Below are 24,115 nucleotides of genomic sequence, written 5' to 3' on the forward strand. Positions count from 1 at the left end.
ACAGGGCTCCTGCTTAAACCAGTACAAGTGACCGCTCCTTGGGTTTTGACACAATTTGTGACAAAATTTGCACTGTTCACACCCACCCTGCACCGTTTCGATGCTCTCACCCCGTGCATGCCTTCCCCGCACCTCCACTTGGCCGAAAGCATCTCCCGCTCGGCCAGCGAGGTCACGGCACTGTCCCTCTTACAAGCTGTTGACATCACAGAGGTGTCATCTGGCACCGAGCACGACATGGAGACGCTCCAGCCACCGTTCCGCGGTTCCCGATGTAGAAATGTGGCTCAGTTTCCAGCCGGGCGCTCTGCCAAGGAGTCAGGTGAGTCACGGACACAAAAGTGCTTCCCGACAGCCTTGCAGCCTCCTCGGCATGGCTGTGACCGTAACGCAGCTTCCGTAGCACCGCTCGCAGCTCGGAAGGCGTTAGACCATGTCTCCTTCGGGTAGAGCGCGGCCCCTGAGCCTCATGTTGCTTTTGGGGATGGGGATGGCATCGGAGAGGATCAGCTGCCCGCGCAGGTGTAGCTGTCGGTACCTGGAAGTGAACTGCACGGGGCAGCAGTTGCAGGAGTTCCCCGCGGCCATCCCGCTGGACACCAGGCAGCTGATTCTGGCGGCAAACAACGTCTCGTACCTGCCGGCAGTGGAACTGAGCTTCTTGGCTGATTTGGTCTATCTGGACTGCAGGAAGAACCTCTTGGGGGATGACCTGGATTTCACTTTCATTGGTGTGGCCAAGCTTGTCTATCTGGATCTCAGCTTCAACAACCTCGCACAGGTCACCTTCAGCACCTTCTCACACCTCCTCAGCCTGGTGGTGCTGAAGATCTCAGACAATCCCAACCTCGTGACCATCGAGAAGGACGCTTTCGCCAACAATACCTGGCTGAGGCACCTGGATGTGAGCCGGACGGGCTTAACATTCCTGGACACCAGCACTGTCCGGGACCTGCCCAACCTGAGGTTTCTGGGGCTCAGCGAGAACCTGTGGCACTGCAACTGTTCCTTTTTGGACTTCATCACCTGGATGACAGAGAGCAACGTTCATTTTCCAGGTGAGGGCTGTGTGAGCAGGACCTCTTTCCTCCCTACTCCTGCAGATCTGTGTGGAACGGAGACGGCTCTCTGTTCTCTTTCCCAAAACTTGAGCGCGCTGGGGCTGTGCCATTGCATGTCGACTGTGGGTCCCAACCTCTGGTGTTGCGCAAAACAGGGATTGGAGCAGGTGGGGTGCGCATCCTCGGGACAGTCAGGGAGGTGTAACCTGTAGCTAGGACGTTGCTGCTGCTCCAAAACGCCTGGCTCCTGCCTCAGGAGGTGCCTCCGTGCCTGCAAGTCACAGCACCCCGCGGCTGCGGTGCCAAGAACGAGGAGCCCAACGTGGTGCGGGGAGCTCTGCGCTGGGAAAGCTGCTGCTCTGCATTTCCTGCCTTGTCTCCATCTGCTCCGATCGTTTGGTGCTGCTGCAGTACCAGCATGTCCGTAACGATCGGTGAACCCCCCCTTCTCTCTGGGGAAATGCTCTCCTGCCTCTGTTCTGACCTGCTCGGGGCAGCCTCTCCAGCCACGAGCTTTCCACCGTTCGGCCAGTGTCCCCTTCACCTCTAACACCTTCCTGCACAGCGTGCCTGGCAGGCAGACCTCATTCGTGCAGCCTCTGCAGCAATTCTGCTCCATGCCGAAAACAAAGCCGGGTTGAAAGCCAGGCAGCTCCTCTCCTTGCTCTCCTCTCTCACTGACCGGGTCTCCGGGAAAAGTCCAGGTGCTGTGGAAGCCAGCGAGAGTTTAGCTGCTGACTTCCACGGGGCTGTGATCACACCCTGCTCCCCATCGACCCGTTCCTGTATGCAAAGAGTGAAGGCAATGCCCTTTGCCTTAAAAGCACGGTAGCTGTTGTGCTAGGACAGATAAAAATTACAAATCCTGCAGCCCCCGGCCGTCGCAGTGCTCCTAGCCCTCAGAGCAGGTACCTTTGATCCTCTGCATCAGCCTGTGACCCAAGGCTCAGAAGTCAGAGAAAGATGTTCTGCTGTGCCCGTGGGAGCTCTGGTTTGGGTCCCAGCTGGCATTTGATGGTCAGAGCGAAACAACACAAGTTACGCTCAGAAAAGCGTCTGTGTCCTTATGGGTGGGAGGCTCCGTGTGTTCCCACTCTTCCTCCGGCACCCCGGAGCAAAGCAGCTCTCTGTTAAGTTTTCCAACACGAGGAATGCAACGCAGGTGAGCACTGAGTCCCGCGGGCTGCAGCAGCACAGCGCAGCTTCCCTCTGGATAGAAGCCATTTCTTGAAAACAGGGTCTCCAAGACATCTTTCCTTCTATCATCTGGGACGCCAAAATCAGCTGTTTCCCGTCGTATTGAGAGATTCTACGAGTGGGCTGTGGACGCCGAGCGTTCGTGAGGCAGGGTAATCACCAGTTCCCTTTCCCAGAAAACCACTGGTCCCGAGGGCAAAGCTTTGTTCTGCAGCTGCAGCACATGAACTTGGTTTTTCCAGACTGAAAAGGACCACGGCACAGCACATACTAACGGAGCAAGCTTCGTCTTCAGGGACGCGTGACACAATGGCGAGAGAGAGCTGCAGAAGAGAAAGTGTTTGAGAAAGTCTGTCCAGCAAATAAGAGGCACAAAAGAGCCCAAAGGGAGAAAAGGGAAGGGCAAATGGAAGCTGGTGTTAGGACAGAACCCAATTGAGGACATCTCTGTGTCTTATTAGATGTAGTAAGCTCCCTAGAGACAATAAAGTTTTTTATTTCCCTCATACATGTTACAGACGGTTATGGACCAGTGTAAAAAAGTACTGTTCGTAGCAGGGAGATTGGGGGTAACACACTGAACTCCACGACGGGAGAATAAAGCTCACTGCAGGCAATTTGAGAGGGTAGGAGTAGGAAAGGAAGTGGCGGCAAAGACTGGGGGTGTGAGTACGGGTCCCTGCGCCGTGCTCTGGAAAATGAGAAAGCCAAAGAAACCTGGGACGTCGCGGAGGCTCCCGCTCCACTTCCCCGCTCTGTTGGGCTTCGCTGCGACCTGGCGAGATGCTGCAGGTGAGTCCGCAGGATGCCCTGTGCCTCCAGGGCTGGTGTGAGGGCTGTGCAAAGCTTTCACGCTGCCGGTAAGCGTACACGGGCTGGAGGCCCCGAATCGCAACGTCGTGGTTTAACCCGGCGGGCAGCTAAAAGAACCACCCAGCCGTTCGCTCACAGCCCCCCAGTGGGATGGAGGAGAGAATCGAAAAGAAAAATGTAAAACTCGTGGGTTGAGATAAAGACAGTTTAATAGGGCAGAAAGAAAATAATAATAATAATAACAATAATAACAGTAATAATAATAATAATTATGTACAAGTGATGCATAGCACAATTTCTCACCACTCAAAGCCAATGCTCAGCTAGTTCTCGAGCCTAACCACCTCCCGGCCCCCCCTCCCAGTTACATGCAGAGCATGACATCATATGGTATGGAATATCCCTTTGGCCAGTTGGGGTCAGCTGTCCTGGCTGTGTCCCCTCCCAGCTTCTTGGCCGTCCCCCTGTCTTCTCGTTGGCAGGACAATATGAGAAGCTGAAAAGTCCTTGACTGCTTGGCAACAACTACAAACATCAGTGTGTTATCAACATTATTCTCATCCCGAATCCAAACCACAGCACGATACCAGCTGCTAGGAAGAAAATTAACTCTATCCCTGCCAAACACCCACCTGCCTTCAGGCAGGAAAAGCAGCTCCCTCTTCATGGGGACTAGGCGGCCCAAAACCAGGGATTGTGACAGGAGCTGACAGCTCCAGCGCAAAGGGATTTGGGGGCAGAGCCCTGGAACCTGCTGCCTGCAGGTCCCCATCCTTGCCTTTAAAAAGCTGCTGCTGCTTCGCAGAACACTTTTGCACCACTGTTTTGTGCTCAGCTGGGTCTGTGCAGTCCAGGTGCCGACACAAAGTTGCCCAAATCTAGATGGGTTTGGGTAACAGAGAGATAAAAGTTCTCCCGTTATACTCAGGACAATGAGAGATACAGCACAATCACTGCAGCTATGTCAGTAAGATATGATATAATGTAATGGAATAGAATGTAAATGCCCTGTAGCTTGTTCCTCTCCACTGCTCCCTTTCCCTCAGGTCCATCCGTCCATCCATCTGTCCATCCATCCACCCATCCACCCACCCATCCACCCATCCATCCAACGCTGATCTGAACGTGCTGGGGAAGGTGAGGGCTGTGGCCGAGGGCACACTCTGCTTCCACAGACACCAAAAGGACACAGGGTGCTTTGCATCTGGTCTTTGCTAACTTCAGAGGGAAAAGCCAGCATCTATTTTATCACCGTGTCTACTACGATACGACAGGGCACAGTCGTTATTTCAGTGGAACTGTATCATTAATGAGTTTACTCTTCCCCTCTCACAGAGCAAGCGAGGCTATGCCTAACCGCAAACCACTCTTGCTGCGCAAGCCTCGTTATTCCAGCATAATTTAGGCTGCGTCGCTTCAGAAGGTGTCTGAGATTAAAAAAAAAATAAAACCACAAGTGCTCTTATATTAAAATAAAAGTGCTCAATCAGCAGAGACGAACAGTGCAGGTACAGCAGGTTGCCACCGTGGCATAATCTGATGGGCAATATTTTCCTGCGGAGGCAACACCACAGAAATCATTCTGGCACCCTGGCAGTTGTGGTTTGGCAAGGGTTTGGCAAGGGTTTGGCAAGGGTTTGGCAAGGGTTTGGCAAGGGTTTGGCAAGGGTTTGGCAAGGGTTTGCCTGTCCGATTTTACCTAAGCCACAGAGGGAGAGGGGTGTGAAATCTGCAGACATTTTTCAGGAGTTTAGCAAACTCCTCCATCATTTTTCTCGCTGGACTCCTGTTCGCTAATGCTTATGACACGGGCATGAGAGTCTTGCTTCTGCTTTTCCCTCTGCAGATGCTGACAACATCACCTGCTACACCCCAGAAGGCCTGCGTGCCCTGAAAACGCCGGCCCTGGAGGCACAGCTCCACTTCAACTGCCTGACCCAGCTGTACAAGCAAGACTACATCTTTCTGGGTCTCATTGGCTTCTGCATATTCTTCGCCGGCACCGTGGCAGCCTGGCTGGCTGGCATCTGTGCTGTCATCTACAAAGTCCACACCTCAAAGGGAGAGGAGGAGGAGGAGGAGGAAGACACAATCGCTTAGGATCGACCCTACAAGTCCTTCTGAACGCACGTCATGGGAACTGGAGGCAGGTCCCTCCTGCCTGATTTCTCACATTATGTCCCGCTCCAGATGCTTTTTTTTTTTTTTAAGTGAAATAAAACTGCAAGAAGAAAGTCTCTGTGCTCCAGTTTCACTCACTGTGCTACCTCCACTTGTCTTCTTCCCCCAGGACTCAGGATATTGGCAAAATACTCATTTTGGGAGGGACATGAGAGGTGTGCACAGTGCCAGGCATTTACACTCCCGCCTTACCATGAGACTACACAACAGCAGGGTCAGAGGGACTGGCTTGAGGTATGACCTGAAAGAGGGGAAAGGCCCCAGCACTCTGCTGTAGCCAAGGAGTTCACCAAGGCCTTTTTGACCAGGAAGCCCAGCAGAGCTTATTGGGACCAGCACAGATAGCTCACTGGAGCCCCAGGGAATCCAAGAACTTTCTGCTGTGGAAAAGCAAGACATTGAACAGTTGGAGCTGTTCAGAGGAGGCCATGAAGATGCTCAGAGGGCTGGAGCACCTCTGCTATGGAGACAGGCTGAGAGAGGTGGGGTTGTTCAGCCTGGAGCTGAGGTCTCCAGGGAGACCTTAGAGCACCTTCCAGTCCCTAAAGGGGCTCCAGGAAAGCTGGAGAGGGACTGTTCATCAGGGAGTGTAGTGACAGGACAAGGGGGAAGGGGTTTAAACTAAAAGAAGGTAGATTTAGATTAGATGTTGGGAAGAAATTCTTCCCTGTGAGGGTGGTGAGGCCCTGGCACAAGTTGCCCAGAGAAGCTGTGGCTGCCCCTGGCTCCCTGGCAGTGTTCGAGGCCAGGCTGGATGGGGCTTTGGGCAACCTGGGCTAGTGGAGGGTGTCCCTGCCCATGGCAGGGGGGTGGGACTAGATGGGCTTTGAGGTCCCTTCCAACCCAAACCATGCTATGGTTCTATGATTAAACCCAGGACTTTAGGGGCCTGGGATCCCCCTGAGTCCTGCTTGCTTTCTTCCCCATTAGACTGGTGACAGCAGAAGTCACCATGTGTCCCCCTGCGGCTGGACCCCCTGTACCTCCACTGGTTTATGAGCATTTACAGAACTGGAAAGTCCAGCTCCAGTTTTGTATCACTTATCTCTAAAACTGAGATTTTTTAAATGTAAAAAAAATTGCTTACACACACTCCAAGTATTCTTGGAAATGGCCTGTGTTTCGATGCCAAAGTCCCAGGGTTGCATATGCACACCAGAATAAAGGGAGATGTAAATAAGATCCTTCATATCACTAACGCTGGTAATTGCCAGGAGAAGTATCTGCTTACACGACCGAGTACAGCAACTCCACGTGTGAAACACTGGCTTCTTCACCTGATACTAGCAGGATCTGGTGAAATAAAAGGGAAAAGCAGAAGAGTTCAGCAAGCGTGGTATAAATTACCATACTGCCCTATAGCCTTTAAACTGCAGACTGTGAATCAAAGGTGAAGTCTTTGTCTTAGGTATAATCGGTATGACAGTGCGGTCTGCTATGGATATATACGTGCTGGGGACGCATACACAGTGCTGGGGACGCATTGCAGTGCTGGGGACGCATAGCAATGCCGGGGATACACACAGAGTGCTGGGGACACGTATGCAATGCTGGGGACATGTATGCAGTGCTGGGGACACGTATGCAGTGCTGGGGACGCACACAAAGTGCTGGGGACACACACACAGTGCCGGGGACACATATGCAGAGCTCCTGGACAGGAAAACGTGCCCTTAGTGACCCTCGTGGCGTGCTGGGAGCCCCTGGCACGGCAACACCCCCTGCAGAGCCACACGAACCCGCGTCCCCTTCACCTCCCGACACATGCCCGGTTCCCCAGAGGCTGCCCTCCTCCCCCCACCCCCCCCCGTACCGCTCCGCCGCGCCGTTGGGCGGCCGCCGAGGGGAGGGGCCCCGCCTGCGGGTGGTGCCGCGGCCAGACCCGGCCCCGGGCGCGGCCCCGCTCCCGCCCCCGCCCCGCTTCATCGCGATCGGCTGCTCCGCGCCGCGCCGGAGGGTGAGTGCGGGCCGGGGCCCCCCAGCTTGTCCCTCCGGGAGGGGAGGGGGGCCGGGGGTACGGGCGCAGTGAACGCTCCGAATGCATGTTTGTGCTGATCGTCCCGATAGATGGCAAAGAAAACACAGCGAGCGCTGTATGACCTTCCTCCCCGACTTTGCTCCCCCCCCCTCCCCGCGCCGAGTGCAGGCTCCGGGGGAAGGTGCCTGCAAGGATGAGCGGGGCCCTGCCTGCAGCCCAGCCCCTGCTGCCTGCTTGCGGGGAGCTCTGCCCTGGGCTGTGCCGTGTGCTCGCCTGGTAACGGGGCCGGGGGGGGACACACACGGGACGGGAGGCTCTCCTGGCGTGAGAGAAAGTCCGAGCTTGGATCTGGTAGTCCAGTCCAGACCCAAGCGTGGGTCCGCACGAGGAGACTTAGTGGGCTTTGCTGATAACTGTAGCGTTAGGGCAAACTCACTATCTCCTTATCGTGGGGTAAAAGCACCCCCCCGGGAGCTCTTGTACTCCAGCTCCCAGTCTGTGCTGTGTCATGCTCCAGAATCTCTTGGCTGCATGGCTTCTGCATGGAAGATACACACGCAGTCTCGTGCACGGCGCCAGTGCTTGTCACCAAAGACCTTGGAGCTGGGAAGAAGGTTGTTGAGATGCGCGAGTCGCCAGAATCCGGAAACAGCCGCCAGTCGTGCAATCGGAGAGAGGCCAAAGGTCCCGTGGACTTTGAAACGCTTTATATGGCTCCAGCTTTCTAGAGCAAAGGCTCACAGGAGAGTTTTATAGCAGAAATGTAAGAGTAGCAGCTTTGTAACACACCTGGCTTAATGCTGTGGTGCGACTGAATTGTACTCTTTACTGCTAAGATAAAACCCCAGATTATAATTTAGCAGCATGAAGATAAAACGCCTCATCCTTGCTGGCAGGTGGGGGTTCCCCACCAACCTTGTAATTTGAAATTACAAGGGAAATGTGACCATCAGCCTGCTCTACCGAGTGGGAATGTGTTGCGTTTTCAGCATCTCATCTGTCGGGTGCTAACCTCTATTACATGTGGGTGCAGCTGACATTCTTAGTTACTTGAGGTTTTGAATGTTCTCACTGATAATTGTTTACCAAACTTCATGTGGACAAAGCCAGCTGATGTCTTCACCTTGCTCCATCAATAGTAATCCCTTTGCAAATGAGAAATGAAAGCCTCTGGTCCCTGAAGACCTCTTGTGAGGGGTGCTGGTGCTGTTGCAATAGGAAGGCCCTTTGCACCGGTTCTGTGATGTGGCCCGTTTTCCCCCCGCAATGACAGATTGCGTTGCTGGGACAATGCAGGAGACACCGAAACATCGTGGAGGCACCAGATGGAGAGTAGGCATTAGCTGGGGTTTGGTTTGGAGAGAGAACAGGCTCGGTGCTGGAGAGAGGTCTCTGCTGTCTCCTGCTGTGATGCATGATGCAGCACCATCTTGGGTCGCGCAGACAGAAAATGTTTGGGATTGTGCGAGAGGACCGATGCAGGATGATTGCAAGTAAGGGCCCTTGTCCTCGCTTGCAGCCGGGCAGGGTGCTGGAGCTCTTGGTGTCCACTCTCTCCCAGCAGCACGGGCTGACGGCAGGTCGGGCAGACGGGGAGCAGGAAAGAGGGAGAAGCGCGCAACACCGCCTTGCTGCGGGGCAGCCCGGTGGGAGGCTGCTGGGTGCACCCTCCGCTCTGTGCTTCTGTCTCAGGCCTGCGCGAGGAAGCGCAGAACCGTTAGTGCAAACCACGTGGGCCCCAGTGTCCCCTGGCCGGCAGACTTGCTTGTGCAGATGTTGGTAAATGCCAGCAGCTGCGCGTTGCTGGGTGCTGGGCACTGACTTGGGGCTCTGAGATGATTCCTTGGAGCTGCGTGGGTGAGGTGAGCATCGCTCGTCTTGCCGGTGCCCCTTTACTGAAAAGGTTCGGTTATCATTGCTATTGCGGTGGTGGATTTTTATTATTATTTTCTGTAAGGATGACCTTAGTGGTTCAAACTAACTGTTCACACGGCCCAGGTCCTTTCAGCTCCGGGGATTTCTGAGCCAGTTCAAGCTTGTATTGTAATTCCCAGTTTACCTCTCACTCCTAGAGCTTGCCCAGTCTCCCTCTGAGTGTATGAAAAGTGCCTGCACTCACAACATCCCTCAGCAGGGAATCCCACAGGGCTGTTTCCCACTGCGTGAAAACCCACCTAGTTTGGTTTTTTAAATCTGTTTCCCGACTTCATTTGGCCCCTAGCTCTGGTGTTAGGAGTGGCCGTGAACAATCAGCTTCTCTCCACCTCTCCAGAGCATCCCTGCAGGCACGGCGCTGTGTCAGAGAGCTGGTGGGGCTTGGCCAGCCACAGCCAGAGCTGATGGGACCTTCTGTGGGCTGTAATCTTGCCCTGAGGCCCTCCGGACACCACCTCCCACCAACACGTCACTGATTTTCAGGCGTGCTTGACAGGAACCGAGCAGACAGCCCTTGGTTTGTGCCACTTTATACCCAATGGGCACCAGGCGGTGAAAATTTCCACAACTCACCATTTCTCCCTCCCTTCAGCCAGTCCCCGCCCTAGGAGGGCTTGGGTCCACGCTCAGCAACTCTTCCACGCGCACGTATCTGCATGTAGTGAGGTGTCGCTTCTCCAGTCACACCCCCAAATAGTAACGGGCTCTCTTTTTCTGACAGCACCAAGATGGCTGTCCTCTCCAAGGAGTACGGCTACGTTATCCTGACAGGGGCTGCCAGCTTCGTCCTGGTCACGCACCTCGCGGTGAAAGTGGCCAAGGCCCGCAAGAAGTACAATGTGGAGGTGAGCGCTCAGGCTGAGGGGGATGTTGGAGACAAGCTAGGTGACACTTTGCTTATTTTTGGGTGACCTGCTGACACTTCCTGCCCCACCACATGGATGCAGAAGGGATGGAGCTGCCATCCTAGCACTCTAGACCGGAGCAGACGGTGGGACGGAGCGTGGGGTTTGGCAGATCAGGTGCTTGGCACCGAGCTGAGACGACTGAAAGCACGAGGCTTTGAGCTCGGAAACGTTGATGAGCAAGAAACCACATGGCTCTGGCTCTTTTTTTCCTGCCAAGAGGGTCGATGCAGCAAAGGGGGGTGGAACAAAAGTGACAGGAGGGTTTCTCAAGCCCGAAGGGAGCACGTGAGCCCTAGAGCCCTAGCACAAGCAGTCTTTCTAAGCGACCTTCCCTCTATCATGGAGCCCGCAGGCTGGGCAGGGCCATGGGCTGGGGCGCTCAGTCCTGCTGTGCCACTTGGCTCCGAGTACAAACGCTCCTTTGCTCTTTCCCCACGTCACTCGGGGAAGTGACAAGCAGGGGTGAGCGCAAGGACAGCCCCGAGAGCGTGCTGCAGGTCCCGGGTGCCTGGCGGGGTGACCCCACTCCTACTGCACCAAGTCAGGATGACAGCAGACGCGCCCGGCGCGCGTGGTGCGCAGAGCGCTGGAGTTCAGGCTGGGGGAAAGAAGCCTCTGCAGCCAAGCGGCAGCTCCGGCTGGCTGCTCAGCTCTGCAGTGGTGAGGAAACCTCGCTCCCAGCCTGTTCCTGGGTGATGGGCTGCTCCCAGCTCCCCAGAGGGGACACTGGGACGTGTCCTCAGTAACGCTGCTTTGCTGTCCTCTCCAGAGAGGTGGGATTTAAACAGGGAGGTCACCCAGTACCTGGCTATCTTCTGTTCGAAGCAGGGCCAGCTCCAGGGTACGGTCAGGTTGCTCTAGGAGTTCAGGAACCGGCCTGCGACAAGCAGCAGTTTCAAAAAAGCAGCTGTGGGCCATGGGCAGGAGACAGGCTCTAACCTGCCATGGCAAGTCAGCCCAGAAAGCACCCCTGCAGCTCAGGGCCCCCTGGGGAGCGGTGCTCCAGGGCACGCTCCTCTGCTGCAGAACAGGCTCCTGAGCCCCGACTGCACTTACTCATCTTTTGCTGCTGGGTTTTTTTGGGTTTTTTTGGCAGTATCCAACCATGTACAGCACAGACCCTGAACACGGGCATATGTTCAACTGCATCCAGCGTGCACACCAGAACACGTGAGTACCACATACGAACGCAGACCTTGAAAATACGCGGGGCTGTGGAGCAGGGCCTACAGCTAGGGACTCACTGCTGCCAGGTGCTCGAGTTCAGGCTCAACGCCCAAGGAAAACACATGGCCACATAACACTTAGCAGTAAGGCTGTGCTGCCTTCTTACCATCCTTCAAACCATGAGACGGGGCCGTGAAACAGCCTCCTCTTCCTCAGTGCCTGGCTCTTTGCCTCCACGGGTGGATCTTGAGCCACTAGAAATCTTGTTTCCAGAAGAGCCTGCCTGAGGGCTGCTGATCTGCTGCTGTATCGCCCAGTTCTCCCTGGGGAGAGGCTGATGGTCAACCAGGCTGCAACAGCACATCAGAGGGGTGCTGGGAGGAACAACTCCTGGATTAGGTGGTGGCAAGTAGTATTTAGTAGTGGCTTAAGGCACAAAATGGAAAGAGTGGGCAGCCTTGGAGAGAGGCACAGGCAGGGGGAAGTCCCTAAAAGCCTGTGTGTGCTCGGATTCCCTCTAACCTCCATCTGCAGCCACAGCATCAAGCACATCTCTCCTGGGCACAGAGACGCACAAGCCAGGCCCCACAGAGACCTTGGCAGGGGACGCTCCCAGCTTCTGCGTTTCTGGAGTTTCCTCTTTGTAAGCAACTTGAGCACAAACACAACCTCCTTGCTTTTATTTTCAGATTGGAAGTTTACCCCGCCTTCCTGTTCTTCTTAGCCACTGGCGGAGCCTACCACCCGGTAAGTGATGCTACGGTATAGGTCTGCATAACTGAACTCTGCTCCTGCACCCTGACTTGGGGAGGGTGGGGGGCATAAGCCAAACTAGCCCCTCTAGGAGGCCAAGCTAGCCCCTCTGGAGGCAGCAGGCTGCTTCACTAGCCACATCATGCTTCATAGCTGTGCCCCTTCTGAAAATATAGTGGTAGAAGGTCTTGTACGGGGGAACCACAAGTATTTAATAAAAAACCTTGTTACTGCTTCAACTGTGAGGTCCCTTTCCTTCCCCTGAAGGTGCCTTGTTGGACAAACCGAAGCATTTGCAGCCTCCGAGCCGTGCAGGGTCCTGCTGGGCTTACAGCAGTGCTACTCGGCAGCTGCTTGTGTGGAGGACAGGAACCCTTTCCCCCTCTTCTAAGCACACTTTCCTGAGGAGTTTATCTGATAAGAATAGGTGGGGAACATGGTGATCTTCCCACTCACTTCCAACACCAAATGAGTTAAAAATATAAAGAGCCTGGATTATTTTTAACTGAAAGATGTAGACAATGCATGAGGAGGCAGGCATGTAGGAAAGGCCCAAACTAGCAGCTCACTCTTTGCCACCAGTAGACAAATACTCCTTTACGGAGAGGGAAGGAAGCCACATAGGCAAATCTGGCAAACTGGAGCCAACTTGCAGCAAGCTCTAAATGAGGAGGCAAGGTGGAAGTCTGCAACAGGGAACCCTGTACACCTGCTGGAGGCAGTGGAGTGGGGCTTGGGGCAACAGCTGCCCCCAAGATCCTGGCACATGGTCTAGCTCACTAATTGGACAGTGGTGACATGAGATTCAGCACCTGCTGCCTGTATGACCACCATTTCTTGCTTGGGAAGAGCTGTGCTGCAACACAGCCAGGCTCTGCAGCACATCCCATGCTACCTTTCCATAGGCAACATGAAAGCGACTCCTCCTGTGCAAACCTCACCCTAGCACGCTGCACCAGTCACCTGTCTCCCCCCCACTGACTCCCAGTTGTCCTAGCAAGGTCAGGACCCACGCTGTAGGTGGTGGTTGCTTCTTTGAAATAGGGCTGATGTAACATCTAAGCACATGCAAACAGCAAGTCTCCAAAACTTTAATGCTTCTCGTTTCTCTCTAGCGGATTGCCACAGGGCTTGGCATCACCTGGATCCTTGGGAGAATCCTCTATGCCTATGGCTACTACACAGGAGGTAGGTCTTTACCCTGCAGCACGGAAGGTGCTTGGAAGCTCAAGTCCCCTACAGTGGCCTCAGGCCTCTTTCCTCCAGCTCACATCAAGGAGGCAGCATAAAGCTTCCAGTCAGGCATAGAGAAAAGGGTGCAGGTCCCCAGGCTGCTAACTCCACAGCACGCTTTTCCTACTGATGGGAGGAGCACTAATCTAATGATAGCACAGACTGAGGGTAGGTACATGGCCCCAGCATCAGCTGTTTTGCCTTGAAATTTATCTCTAGTTCCTCCTCCCTCTGATTTTCAGGGTGGGCTCGTCTTTCAGTGATGGGCTGCTGGACTAACAAAACACGTCTTTTTTCCAGACCCAAAAAACCGACGGAGAGGGGCCATTGGTTCAGCTGCACTCATTGGGCTGGTGGGCACAGGCGTGTGCTCAGCTTGCCAGCACCTCGGCTGGAGCTGCCGGGACTAACTGACCATCACAACAGTTGCCTGGGAAACTAAAGCAATTTTTGTTTTGTTTTCATTTCCTATCTGTGTGTTGGTTTTTTTTTTCCTCAGTGTAATAAAATGAAGTTGTCAGTTCTGTATTTTCATTCCAAAATTTCAGAGAGTTTTCTGAGGAAGTTTTGCAGAACACTAGAACAACTCTGGTTTTGTAGAGCTGCCTGTCAGGTAGAGACATTCTAGCTTTTATGATTTTGGCGACCAAAAAGCCATCGTGCAATCCGTTTAACCCATGCAGCAACAGCCCTGCTGCCTATCAGACTACATTATACACCCCTCAATTCACATCACTCTCTGAAAAGATGTTCTAAACAGAATTAATATTTATTTGATTGCTAAAAAAAAAAAGATGTAGGTGAACATTTAAAGTTGTTGCTTCAGCGTGATTATAAAGAACAATAGGCCTGTAGGAAGAAAATCAAATAGCTTTTGCTTAAGATAGGCAGCACTCTATCCTATGCTTGCTACTACTCTAGTTGTGCTCCATACTCTGTGTCTGGAGATGATTCTCAGGGCTGTGCCTGTCCTGGGTGGCATCAGCTCACCATCCCCACAATATTTTGTCCCACCTTGGAAGTGAGGTACAGATAGAAAAAACAAAACTTGTGTTTACAAGGGGCCTAGAGGGCATAAACAATCCTACCCTTAAGGCTTTTATGTAGTCAAGAGAACAGATAGAGCCTGTAGCTACAGGATATCAACGTGCCCGAGAGCTTATACGCGTACTGAGTCATGTCATACTTGTTAAGAAGCCAAAACCATAGTTGACTGAGGGTGGAAGACAATGGGGTTCAAGGCACATGGCAGGGGATGCAGCCTGGGCTGGGCCTCTGCCACTGCCAAGCCTCTGGCAACACCTACATAGGTGTACATGCTGCTGCTGCAAGCCAGCCTGCTACCTCCTACTCTGAGGTTCCCATCCTCCACCAGACAGGACAGAGCAGGCCCACAGGCTGAGTCCTGTGTGCAGGAGGAGGTTGGTTACAAGTTGCTTCAGCTATGCTCCCCCCCAGGCACTTACAATTTTAGAGCACTTTATTGCTGTGTAAATGATCCATATCTCTGGCTGACAGGCAAGAAGTGGCTGATACTCCCTTGAGCAGGCCCCAGAGCCACTAAAACACAGATTCCACATCACCCATCTCCACACAGACAGTCTTCAGCTGCGAGTAGTACTCGATGGCTGCCCGCCCATTCTCTCTGCCAAATCCTGCAGGGACAAACCAGAAGTGAGAACTCAGCTCCAGGCAGTGCCAGGTACCACTCACACCCCCTGGAACTGGCACGTAGTCATACCAGGAAGGTCAAACAGAGCTCACCTGATGCCTTGTATCCTCCGAAAGGCAGCTCCACAGGGCTGATGTTGTAGTTGTTAATAAAGCACATCCCGGCTTTGAGAGCAGCTACTACTCTGTGAGCCTTCTGGATATCCCTGCAGGAAAAGGGCAGTTCAGCTGGATCCCTTCCCATTCATCCTCTCCTTCCCTGCCAGCTGACATCCCACTAGAGAAAGGCCAGCAGGTCACAGTGGCTTTTGGAGCCCAACCTGTCCTACTCCATCTCTGCCTGCTCAAAGGATGTAGCAACTATTCCCAAGGACACTCAAAACTGCATTTGATTTGAGAGGGCAGGACAAGGACACCAGCAAAGCAGACTACGGCAAGCAGCCAAGAGCTGTCTTTGTGTGCTTTCAGCAGCGTGGCAGGCTCCCGGTGCACGTCTCCTGGAGATGCAGGAAGGCAGGCAGCAGGCCAAGCACAGGCTGGAAGGAGCCTGAAGGACAGCTGGGTCCACCTAACCCTTCAGGAAAAACTAGGAGGAGATGTGCAGTCATGTACAAAGTTCCCTTTTGACAATCCCTTGCTCCAGCTTTTCTAGAAGACGATATCCATACCCGTGCCAGGTTCCGCAAGAGGAGCATCAAGTTGGTGTCGTATTTCCCTTCTCCTCCCCTCCCTAGACCGCTTCCGCACCAGCCACGCTACCCAGCCATACCTGGTGAAGACACCACCTGCCAGGCCGAATTTGGTGTTGTTGGCTCTCTCCACAACCTCCTCCTCTGTGTCAAACGGCAGAATGGACATGACAGGCCCGAAGATCTCTTCCTTCACACACGTCATATCATCCCTGCAGTTCCCTGGAAGAATGGCAGAGTGCACGTGCTTCAGGAGGAAGAGTTAGTAGAACAGCCTGCACATTCAGCAACCCACAGAGCCGCTGGCAAAGCACTTGGCTCAGCACTGCACAGCCCCCCCGACTTGACCAGCAGAAGAGCAAGTCGCATCCTGTCAGACCCTCCCAACAGCAGAGATTTCTCTGGACACAGTTCCCAGACGCCTCAGCTCTCTCTAGTACACCCGTACCACTGCCTGTCCACACTGTGGATGTACACAGAGACAGGTTACACTGAACGCAGCTTTCTCTAGAAGAAACTCAGCAACATCCATTTAGAAGACCACAGTACCATGAACAGGAAGGATCATACCTAACACACAGGGTCGCATGTAGTAGCCATTCTTCAGCTTCGGGTCATCTGGCACATACAGGTCCCCTCCACACAGCACCTCTGCCCCCTGAAAAAGAGCCAAGCAAAAGGTAGGCAGGCACATCCAGAGGCATCCTGCCCGGCTGCTGCAGCTCTGGCTGGCCGATACTCCCTGCTGGATTTACAATCCTGTCAGACAAACCGTGTCTATGCCCTCCCTGGTGTCTCTCCAGGACAGGACTGCTGACAGAACACCACTGATAGATCAAGGTCAGGGGGTGAGACCATCCTAAAAGTCCAAACAATGCTGATTGGGGGTGTAAGTGCCACAGGAGCCTCCAGTGTAGGTTGGAGGGAAGCAACTACAACTAAGAGCAGATCCTCAGTTGGCATCACATCAACTTCCACATCTTCACATGGTGTGAATTCCCTAGTTAGGGAATCAATCAGTCCCTTCGCACACCACCTGGCAAGAAACACCTACCTCCATGAAATGCCCCACTTTAGAGATGGGGATTTCTCCTCTCATTCTCCACATCTCTTCCACATCCATCTTCCTGTTACCAAGTCCTCATCTAGCCCTCCTGGCTTTCACTCACAGTTCCCCTTCTCCAGCCCATCCTCAAATTGGCTACACCTAGTCATATATCTAGTGCTGACAACTGAAACATCTTTATACTTTACAATAATACCTGGAGAAAAAAAAAGGAAAAAAAAAAAGCCTGTGTAGATCTTATTGCTGTTACAGAGATTATTTCCAGCTTCCTGTAAATCTGGCCTTTGATCCTTAGTAAGTTCTTTCTGCAACCAACAAAACCAGAACCCAAACAAAATAACAGCCAAGCATGCAAGGTGTCACCACAACTTGTAAAAGAGAAACTAGTCCAAATGTATGGATTCTCCCGTTTTACACACTGCTGTGCTGGGTAGCTCACAACCTCTAAAATTTGGCAACATCAGGATATGAAAACCCACGTCACCTTCAATACTGATTTAGAGATGGGCCACCAGATTAAAAGTGACCCAGCACACAAGACACCTATTGAGTAATTCAACCACAACAAAAAAACAGCTTAACTGGGAAGGTATGGGGCAGGAAAGCAGCTGCCGGTCTGTTTGTCTAACCAGACAGACATTTCAGGGCAGTCACGAGGCAGCATCACCATCTCACCTGCTCCTTCGCCTGCTTGATAAAGCCCTGGACACGATCCAGGTGGGGCCGGTTGATGAGGGCTCCCATCCGTGTGTCTTCCAGAAGTGGGTCTCCAACTTTAATTTTCTGGGTGCGTTTCACCACCTCCTTTGTGAAGACATCCAGTATCTTCCTCTCCACAAACACCCGTGTGCCGTTGCAGCATACCTGGGATACAAGACAGGCTGCTCAGAATAAGACACACATCACTCCACAGTCCTTCCCCTGCTTCAGTCCTGCCACAGAGGCTCTCAGAAAAGCCCCTCCACAGCTCCTAAAACAGCTAACTTGTCCTTGGGGACAAAGACTGGATTACCCTGCTGCTCATGACTGCACTGCACAGTCCATGCTGGACACGGTGGTACTGATGCCACCAGGTGGCAAAAACACATCAAGTCACCAGCAGGAGAGAACTTCAGCAGCCCTTTCGGTTCCCAGAGATGATCCTAGTAAGCCAATTTGCCAGCAGGATCACATCAAACCTGCAGCACACATGGAGATCCCAAATTTGGGACAATGGACAGAGCCCCATGGGGCTGTGACTCAGCACACCAGACTGGAACCTGCTGCCCATCCAGAGGACACCCGCACAGCTTCTTCTGACCTCTGTGCCCCAGACTGGAGCTCTGTGCACAGTAGCAGCTGCTGGAGAGGCTCCACTTCTGGGAAGGACAGGGCGTTAGCTAAGTCACACTCTGCTGAAGCGCCCTGCACTGGCTTCTGCAAGGGCATCCTTTCTGATCCCTTGTGACACCGCACAGGGAAACGCGTGGCAAGATGACAGCTTCAGGGCAGCCCTCGCGCTAAGCAAGGTCACAGGCTGACTCTGCTGCCCAATTCTCAAACCACCCCACCACACCGGGGAGGACCCGCTCCTGCCCCGTAGCACACACCTCGCCCTGCGTGAGGAAGTTTGCCATGAGGGCTCCATTCACAGCATTCTCCAAGGCACAGTCTGAAAAGATGATAAGGGGGGATTTGCCTCCCAGCTCCAGGGTGACTGGTTTGATCCCTTTAGCTGCCATCTCCATGATCTGACAGAAACAAGGACCGAAGAGACAAGTAACAAGTAAATGGGAGGCTGGTGGAGGCAGGAAAGAGACACCCAAGGGCAAAGTTCCCACAGGGTCCTTTAAAAACAGAAGCAGCGCAAAGGGCAAGCTGGGTTTCTGAGATGCGTTTAGTTCAGACTGGGGACAGTCTCAGAGGGTTTGGGTTTTGTTGTTTTGGTTTTTTACAGATAAAAACAACAAAACCTGAGGAGTCATTTGCAGGAAGTCTTGTGCTCAGCATAAGCCCGGAGGACAGCCGTAACTGCACCCCACAGGTACACACATGTAAGGAGAGTTCAAGGGGCCACATTTCCCCTCCTGCAAATCAGATTTTATTTCTACAAGTCTTTTTAGGGACTTTTAATTTTTTGAAGAATAAATTGAAGAAGAAATTGGGTAAGAAATTCACAGAAACTAACCTCCTGCTTAAAAACAGGAAGTTGTATGCAACTAAATCGAACTAATTCTGCCAGAAATGCTCACACATTTTCCCAGTGCTGCTCTGTTTTCCACAACCTCCTCCCCATACAGATACCCACTTTAGCAGCTCAGAGACTTCCCTGTTTAGCCAGGGGCTAAACAAGTGAAGATGACCAAGGAGTTCCTCTGAAAGGACCGAGTCCCCAAGTCCATGCCCAGTGGGCTAACTGGAGCCCCAGTTTAACCCTGTACATGCAAGCTCCTTGCTCAGACCCAAAAATGCCAACTTGCACCCCATCTTTACAAGTTTCACCCACTAAAGCTCAAGGAGGTATCGACATGCACAGCACACCAGGAAGGCTGGCACTACAGACCCCCTTACGTCCCCGAGCGCAAAGGTGCCTTTACCTTGACGCCAGTTGGCACACTACCAGTGAAAGAGATTTTGGCCACATCTGGGTGATGACAGAGGAACTGGCCTGTGGCCACTCCACCCTGCACCACATTGAAGAGTCCCTTGGGTACACCGGCCTCTGTGAAGATCTCTGCCAACCTCACCACCGAAATGGGGGTGAAGGGAGAAGGCTTGAAGACCATCGCATTGCCTAGGGGAACCCAGACAGAGGCAAGGTGGGGTTAAAACCCAAACTGCTTTAGGAAAAAGAACAACAACCAAACAAAAAACCAAAAACACCCCACACAATGAGTTTGTCTCAACAGATCCCAGAAGATCCCCCCACAAGAGAGGAGGAAACAGTTTCAGCTGAACACTGCAACTAGTGAAAGGGAGGAACTGCACCTTCCTGCTGGGAAGGGATGGGAGACACGAGGCTGCTGGTCCTGCACTGCAGACGTTTCCAGAGACCTTCCTCGCCTGGTACAAAGCCAAGCAATCGGCCTTTTCCCTGACGCACTCCTGCCCTCTTAGCACCCACCGTGTTCCTGCTGCTGTTTCCTTTCCCTTCCTGCCAGAGTAACCGTTCGAAGGTTCTGCTAATCCTTCAACACCTCCTTCAAGGTAATCCTAGACTTTATCCCCCAAATCACTCTCCCCCACAGGATCATCTGGCTTCAAAGAGAAGCTTGTGTGGGCAGAGAGTCTTCATTACCACAAGCCAAGGCTGGGGCAGACTTCCAGCAGGCAATCTGGAAAGGGTAGTTCCAGGCTCCAATCCCAACACACACCCCAAGGGGCTCTCTCCGAGTGTACCCAAAGGATCCTCCAGGAAGCTGGATGTGTTCACCTGCAAATAAGAAAAACAGTCAGAAGGTAGAGAAGAGCAAAGCCCCTTCCTGTCTTTTCATAGCCTCAGGGGCCAGATCTCATTTTGACTGGGAACAGAGACACATGGCCTTTACCCCAGCAAGCTCACAAAAGGTGCGTAAGTGCCCAGAGAGCACGGCAGCATTAGATAGAGATCTCTGAAAATCCTTCCAAGATCTACTCCTACCCAAGGAGTAGCCCATCTCTTAGAGAAATCAGCAGCAAAGATGGATTTGTGCCATGGAAGTTACCAGGGAACGCAAGCGGCAGGACAGAGACTAAAGAGCAAACTCCAGTAACGTTCTCACCAGCTAGAGATGCTGCCAGTCCTGCGTAATACTCCAGGCACTGCCAGGAGATGTCAATGTCCACTCTGGCTTCAAAGATGGATTTCCCATTGTTGATGGTTTCCAAGGTGGCGATTTCTTCTCTCTGCTCCTGTGAGAGGCACAGGACAGCGACAACACGTTAGAGAAGCCTGTAGTAGAACTCCATGAGAAGACAGCTGCTTCCCAAGCACGCAAGTCCCAAACAAGGCCCTGCCATCCGTAAGTGATGCCACGAGAAACTGTCATCTTTAAAGGGTACAGTCCCAACTGCTATTTATCCATTTCCCAGTGGTGACTGATCACAGGGGAATGTCAAACAGACAGCTGCTGGGGTTCACTGCTGGTCCAGTCTTGCTTAACATCCCTGTTTATCTAAAAGATGAGCAAACTTGAACTGAGAAGCCGGCTGGTAAACAATGATTAGAATTCACAGAACTAAACTGGGAGGAAGAGCAAACAGCAAGATCAAAATGGAACCAGAGGACTTGGTGAAGGACGGACAAAGCAATGCAGCTGGAAAGCGTCCTTTAACAGACCATCTTCCAGGCAGAAACATTACCCTGCTGCCAAAGTCTGGCAGAAGTTTGGCAGAAAGAATCAGTTTTCTCATCACTGGAGAAAGGTCTGGTTTCTTACAGATCTGTGCCTCAATGGGGATTAACTTTGATGTCCAAGAACATGTTATCTCACAAAGCAGTTTGTGATAAAGCTACCTTATTTGTATCCTCTCCCATGCGTATTATCTGGTGTCTAAGATAAAAACCAGCATTCCTACTTTTTTTTTTTTTATTGCTAAAACAAGACACTCTCCAATCATGTGATAACAGCACTGGACAAACTGGAAGTTCAACAATGTGACAGTTATGCAATTTCAGCTTTGAAAGCATGTGCAGTGAAGCTTAATCTTTGGAGTTGTAAAAGTAGTATGAGCCCTGCAAGATCTCAACTGGATGGCTTCAGTTCTACGTCTTCTAACAGAATAAAGCAGAGAAGGTACACACTGGCCTTGAATACAGTGATGAGAGCAAAGTTTTGCCCAAGGCCACCCACTATCTCTTCTGGTCAAAGGTGGGTTTTAACTCCTGTATTCTTCCTGGAGCTCTGGAATTCCTGCTGGAAGCTCCTAACAACCACAATGACCCACTAGAAAGCTCAGAGACAGAACCACCCCCCTCCAAAAGAGGGGCTGAACTCCCACAACTTACCCGAATAATTCTGGCAGCCTCCAGCAGTACCCTGCTTCGCTCCATGCCAGACATCTGGCTCCATATTTTAAAGGCAGCCTTTGCACTCTGCACAGCAAGATCGACCTCCTTCTCCCCAGAGCAGAGTAGCTTGCTAATCACTCGACCTGGACATGTTTATAAATAAGATCGATATCTCAGAAAAAGGGGCACAAAAGAATACCGTTTATCTCACATCAAACCCGAAAACACTTCAGTCCAGCCGCCTGTACCAGGCTACAGAACTTCATGCTATGGTTCCCACTGATTTCTAATTGGCTACAAAAGAGGTGCTGCAATTCAGCTGGTCTGAATTAAAAGATCTGTCATTAGCCACAGTCGTGTTCTAGTTACTAATTAGCTCCAATTGTGACAAAATTCCTCCGTTTCCCAGTGGAGTTTGTTGTACTTTTACCACCAGCTTCAAGAGTCTGTTACACATTCCTCAGCATAGTTAAACACTCTCTTGAAGCAATACTGCTGAAACCCAGATATTTCAAATTATATAAAAACCCCTTAATTCTAGAAACGTTTAAATTGTGTCCTTTGCCAAAATCAGGCACCACCCGATTTATTTTTTTTGTTTGGCTAAGAGTCAGCGCTGATTTCTGATAAAAAGTTTGACGACAGACCTGCACCGCAAGAGACAAAGCCTAGCCACCAAAACACCACGGCGTTCAGGACGCCTGCACAGGCGGCCATCTGATCAGTGAAGCCGAAGGCACCCAGCCCTTGCAGGCAAATAACGAGAAGGCAACTCCCGGGCACCGGGCTCGCACCTCAGGGCAAACTTAACCCCCCCGCCCCAACCCCGAGCAGGCAGCGGGGGGGTACCTGTGGCCGGTTCATACACCTCCTCGGCCTGACCACCGTCAGCGGGCTGAACGCGGGCGCCGGCCCGGTAGTTGAGGGGCTGGTTGACAGTGACGGTACCGGTAACGCTGCTCATGGTGAGGCTAGGACGGAAGGTACAGAGCCGGGGTAAGAGGTTCGGCAACCGGGACCGCGCCAGCATCAGCTGGGCTGTCTGTGGGGATGCGGTGGGCCGGGGAAACCCCACGGGAGAAGAGCCTATACCCCGTGGATACCCCGCCGTAGGCGCCCCGCTTCCACCGGTGCCTTTTACCTCAGGGCCGCGGGCTCCGCCCCACCGCGGCGGGCACGCGCGTGCCCGCCGCGGTGGGGCGGAGCCCGCGCCCCCGCCCAGCACTCAGGCTCCCCCTGGCGGTTGGGAGGTATCACGTCCAACCGCACCGAGAGAAACCCCGAAGTTTTTAAGGGTTTTTGGTAAATTGTTAAGATTCACGGGGGGAAAAAAAAAAAAAAAATCGATACGTACAGGCAAAAGGCAGAGAAAGGAAACGCCTTACTGCGCTTGCCATCTATTGCAGGGTGCATGAAAAGTTCCTCTAATAGCTGCTCAGTTTGCTATAAGGATTAACAACCCCCAGGGAACTACCGTATCAAATAAATGATAGCAGAAAACAACTAGAATATAGCAACGGATCAATAATTTTCAAACAACACTTAGGTGTGCAAACGCTTCTCTCCCCAGGTGACAGAGCACAGCGTGATGCAACGCGTGCAGATTTGCCAAGAGCAGCAGGAGAGGTTACTGCACATAACACTTCCCAAGCCATTAAGGTGGAGGTTGTCATTACACCTGATGAGATCTCAATGCCTTAGATCCAACTACCATACACTGCAGATTAAACTACTTCAACAAGGCTGATCCACACAGGTAACAGGCTGGGATGTTTCTGGTTTTGCTGCGGGAATCAGACCCCTGATCTAAGAGTGGTTACACGAGGGAAACAGGAATTTTTTGGAAGGTTGTAGCTACATCAAACACAACAGCAAGTAAAAAAAAAAATATGCAGCTTTAGAGCTAGGCAGCATCAGTATACAGTAGCTGTTTTCCTTTACCTTCCAAATATTTTTTTTTTGAGAGTTAGAACATTGAATAGAGGTTCCACACGATTTATTTTTAATTAATCCTATAAAAGTGCCCCAAACTTATTAATGAGAATTAATCCAGTATTTAGTGTTTAATACAGTATTGCACACACTCCACGCTGTCATAAAGTGTTTCAGAACTATCTCCTTGCCCTGTATCTAGTAAAAAAACTCCCAGTAAGAGGCAGTGGATGATAAACCTCTGGTCACAGAGGCAAGGAATCAATAGCCCCCATGACGGGTGCCTGGTATCAGCCTAACTCGAGAGCAGCAGCAAGATTTATTCACCCCTTTTAAAAAAGGTGAGCGAGTTCCTGCCAACAGGACTGATCCAGATAGTTGTTTGATGAAGCAGAAGACAGTGTAGAAAGCTCCCTGGCCTAAGAAGGAAGCCTTTTAAAGATGCATACTGATCATCAGTCTGTTTAGCAATAAACTAACATGTATGAACAAAAATGCTGCTGTCATAACCACTCGGGCAATAAAGGGTTCAGCAGCAGTGGATGGTACTGACATAATTTAA

General features: G+C 52.2%; 4 protein-coding genes across 4 annotated transcripts in view; 3 read left to right on the forward strand and 1 right to left on the reverse strand.

The window, feature by feature from the left end:
• The window catches only part of KLHL20 (kelch like family member 20), a 494,534-nt gene that overhangs the window by 383,402 nt on the left and 87,017 nt on the right, over window positions 1-24,115 (forward strand). The window lies entirely within an intron of this gene.
• On the forward strand, window positions 419-5,171 carry LRRC52 (leucine rich repeat containing 52). Its single transcript, XM_075759078.1, has 2 exons — window positions 419-1,058; window positions 4,918-5,171. The coding sequence occupies exons 1-2, from the start codon at window positions 434-436 to the stop codon at window positions 5,169-5,171; spliced, it is 879 nt and encodes a 292-aa protein (XP_075615193.1). The 5' UTR covers window positions 419-433.
• On the forward strand, window positions 7,099-13,754 carry MGST3 (microsomal glutathione S-transferase 3). Its single transcript, XM_075760318.1, has 6 exons — window positions 7,099-7,209; window positions 9,887-10,010; window positions 11,170-11,243; window positions 11,930-11,987; window positions 13,109-13,181; window positions 13,527-13,754. The coding sequence occupies exons 2-6, from the start codon at window positions 9,894-9,896 to the stop codon at window positions 13,634-13,636; spliced, it is 432 nt and encodes a 143-aa protein (XP_075616433.1). The 5' UTR covers window positions 7,099-7,209; window positions 9,887-9,893; the 3' UTR covers window positions 13,637-13,754.
• Window positions 13,977-22,816, reverse strand: ALDH9A1 (aldehyde dehydrogenase 9 family member A1). Its single transcript, XM_010312198.2, has 11 exons — window positions 22,471-22,816; window positions 21,619-21,764; window positions 20,393-20,522; window positions 19,930-20,064; window positions 19,229-19,425; window positions 18,242-18,382; window positions 17,328-17,516; window positions 16,157-16,244; window positions 15,667-15,808; window positions 14,991-15,103; window positions 13,977-14,881 (listed from the first exon to the last, which is right to left on the reverse strand). The coding sequence occupies exons 1-11, from the start codon at window positions 22,649-22,651 to the stop codon at window positions 14,787-14,789; spliced, it is 1,557 nt and encodes a 518-aa protein (XP_010310500.1). The 5' UTR covers window positions 22,652-22,816; the 3' UTR covers window positions 13,977-14,786.

Source organism: Balearica regulorum, chromosome 8, assembly GCF_011004875.1.
Source record: "Balearica regulorum gibbericeps isolate bBalReg1 chromosome 8, bBalReg1.pri, whole genome shotgun sequence".
Lineage (NCBI taxonomy): Eukaryota > Metazoa > Chordata > Aves > Gruiformes > Gruidae > Balearica > Balearica regulorum.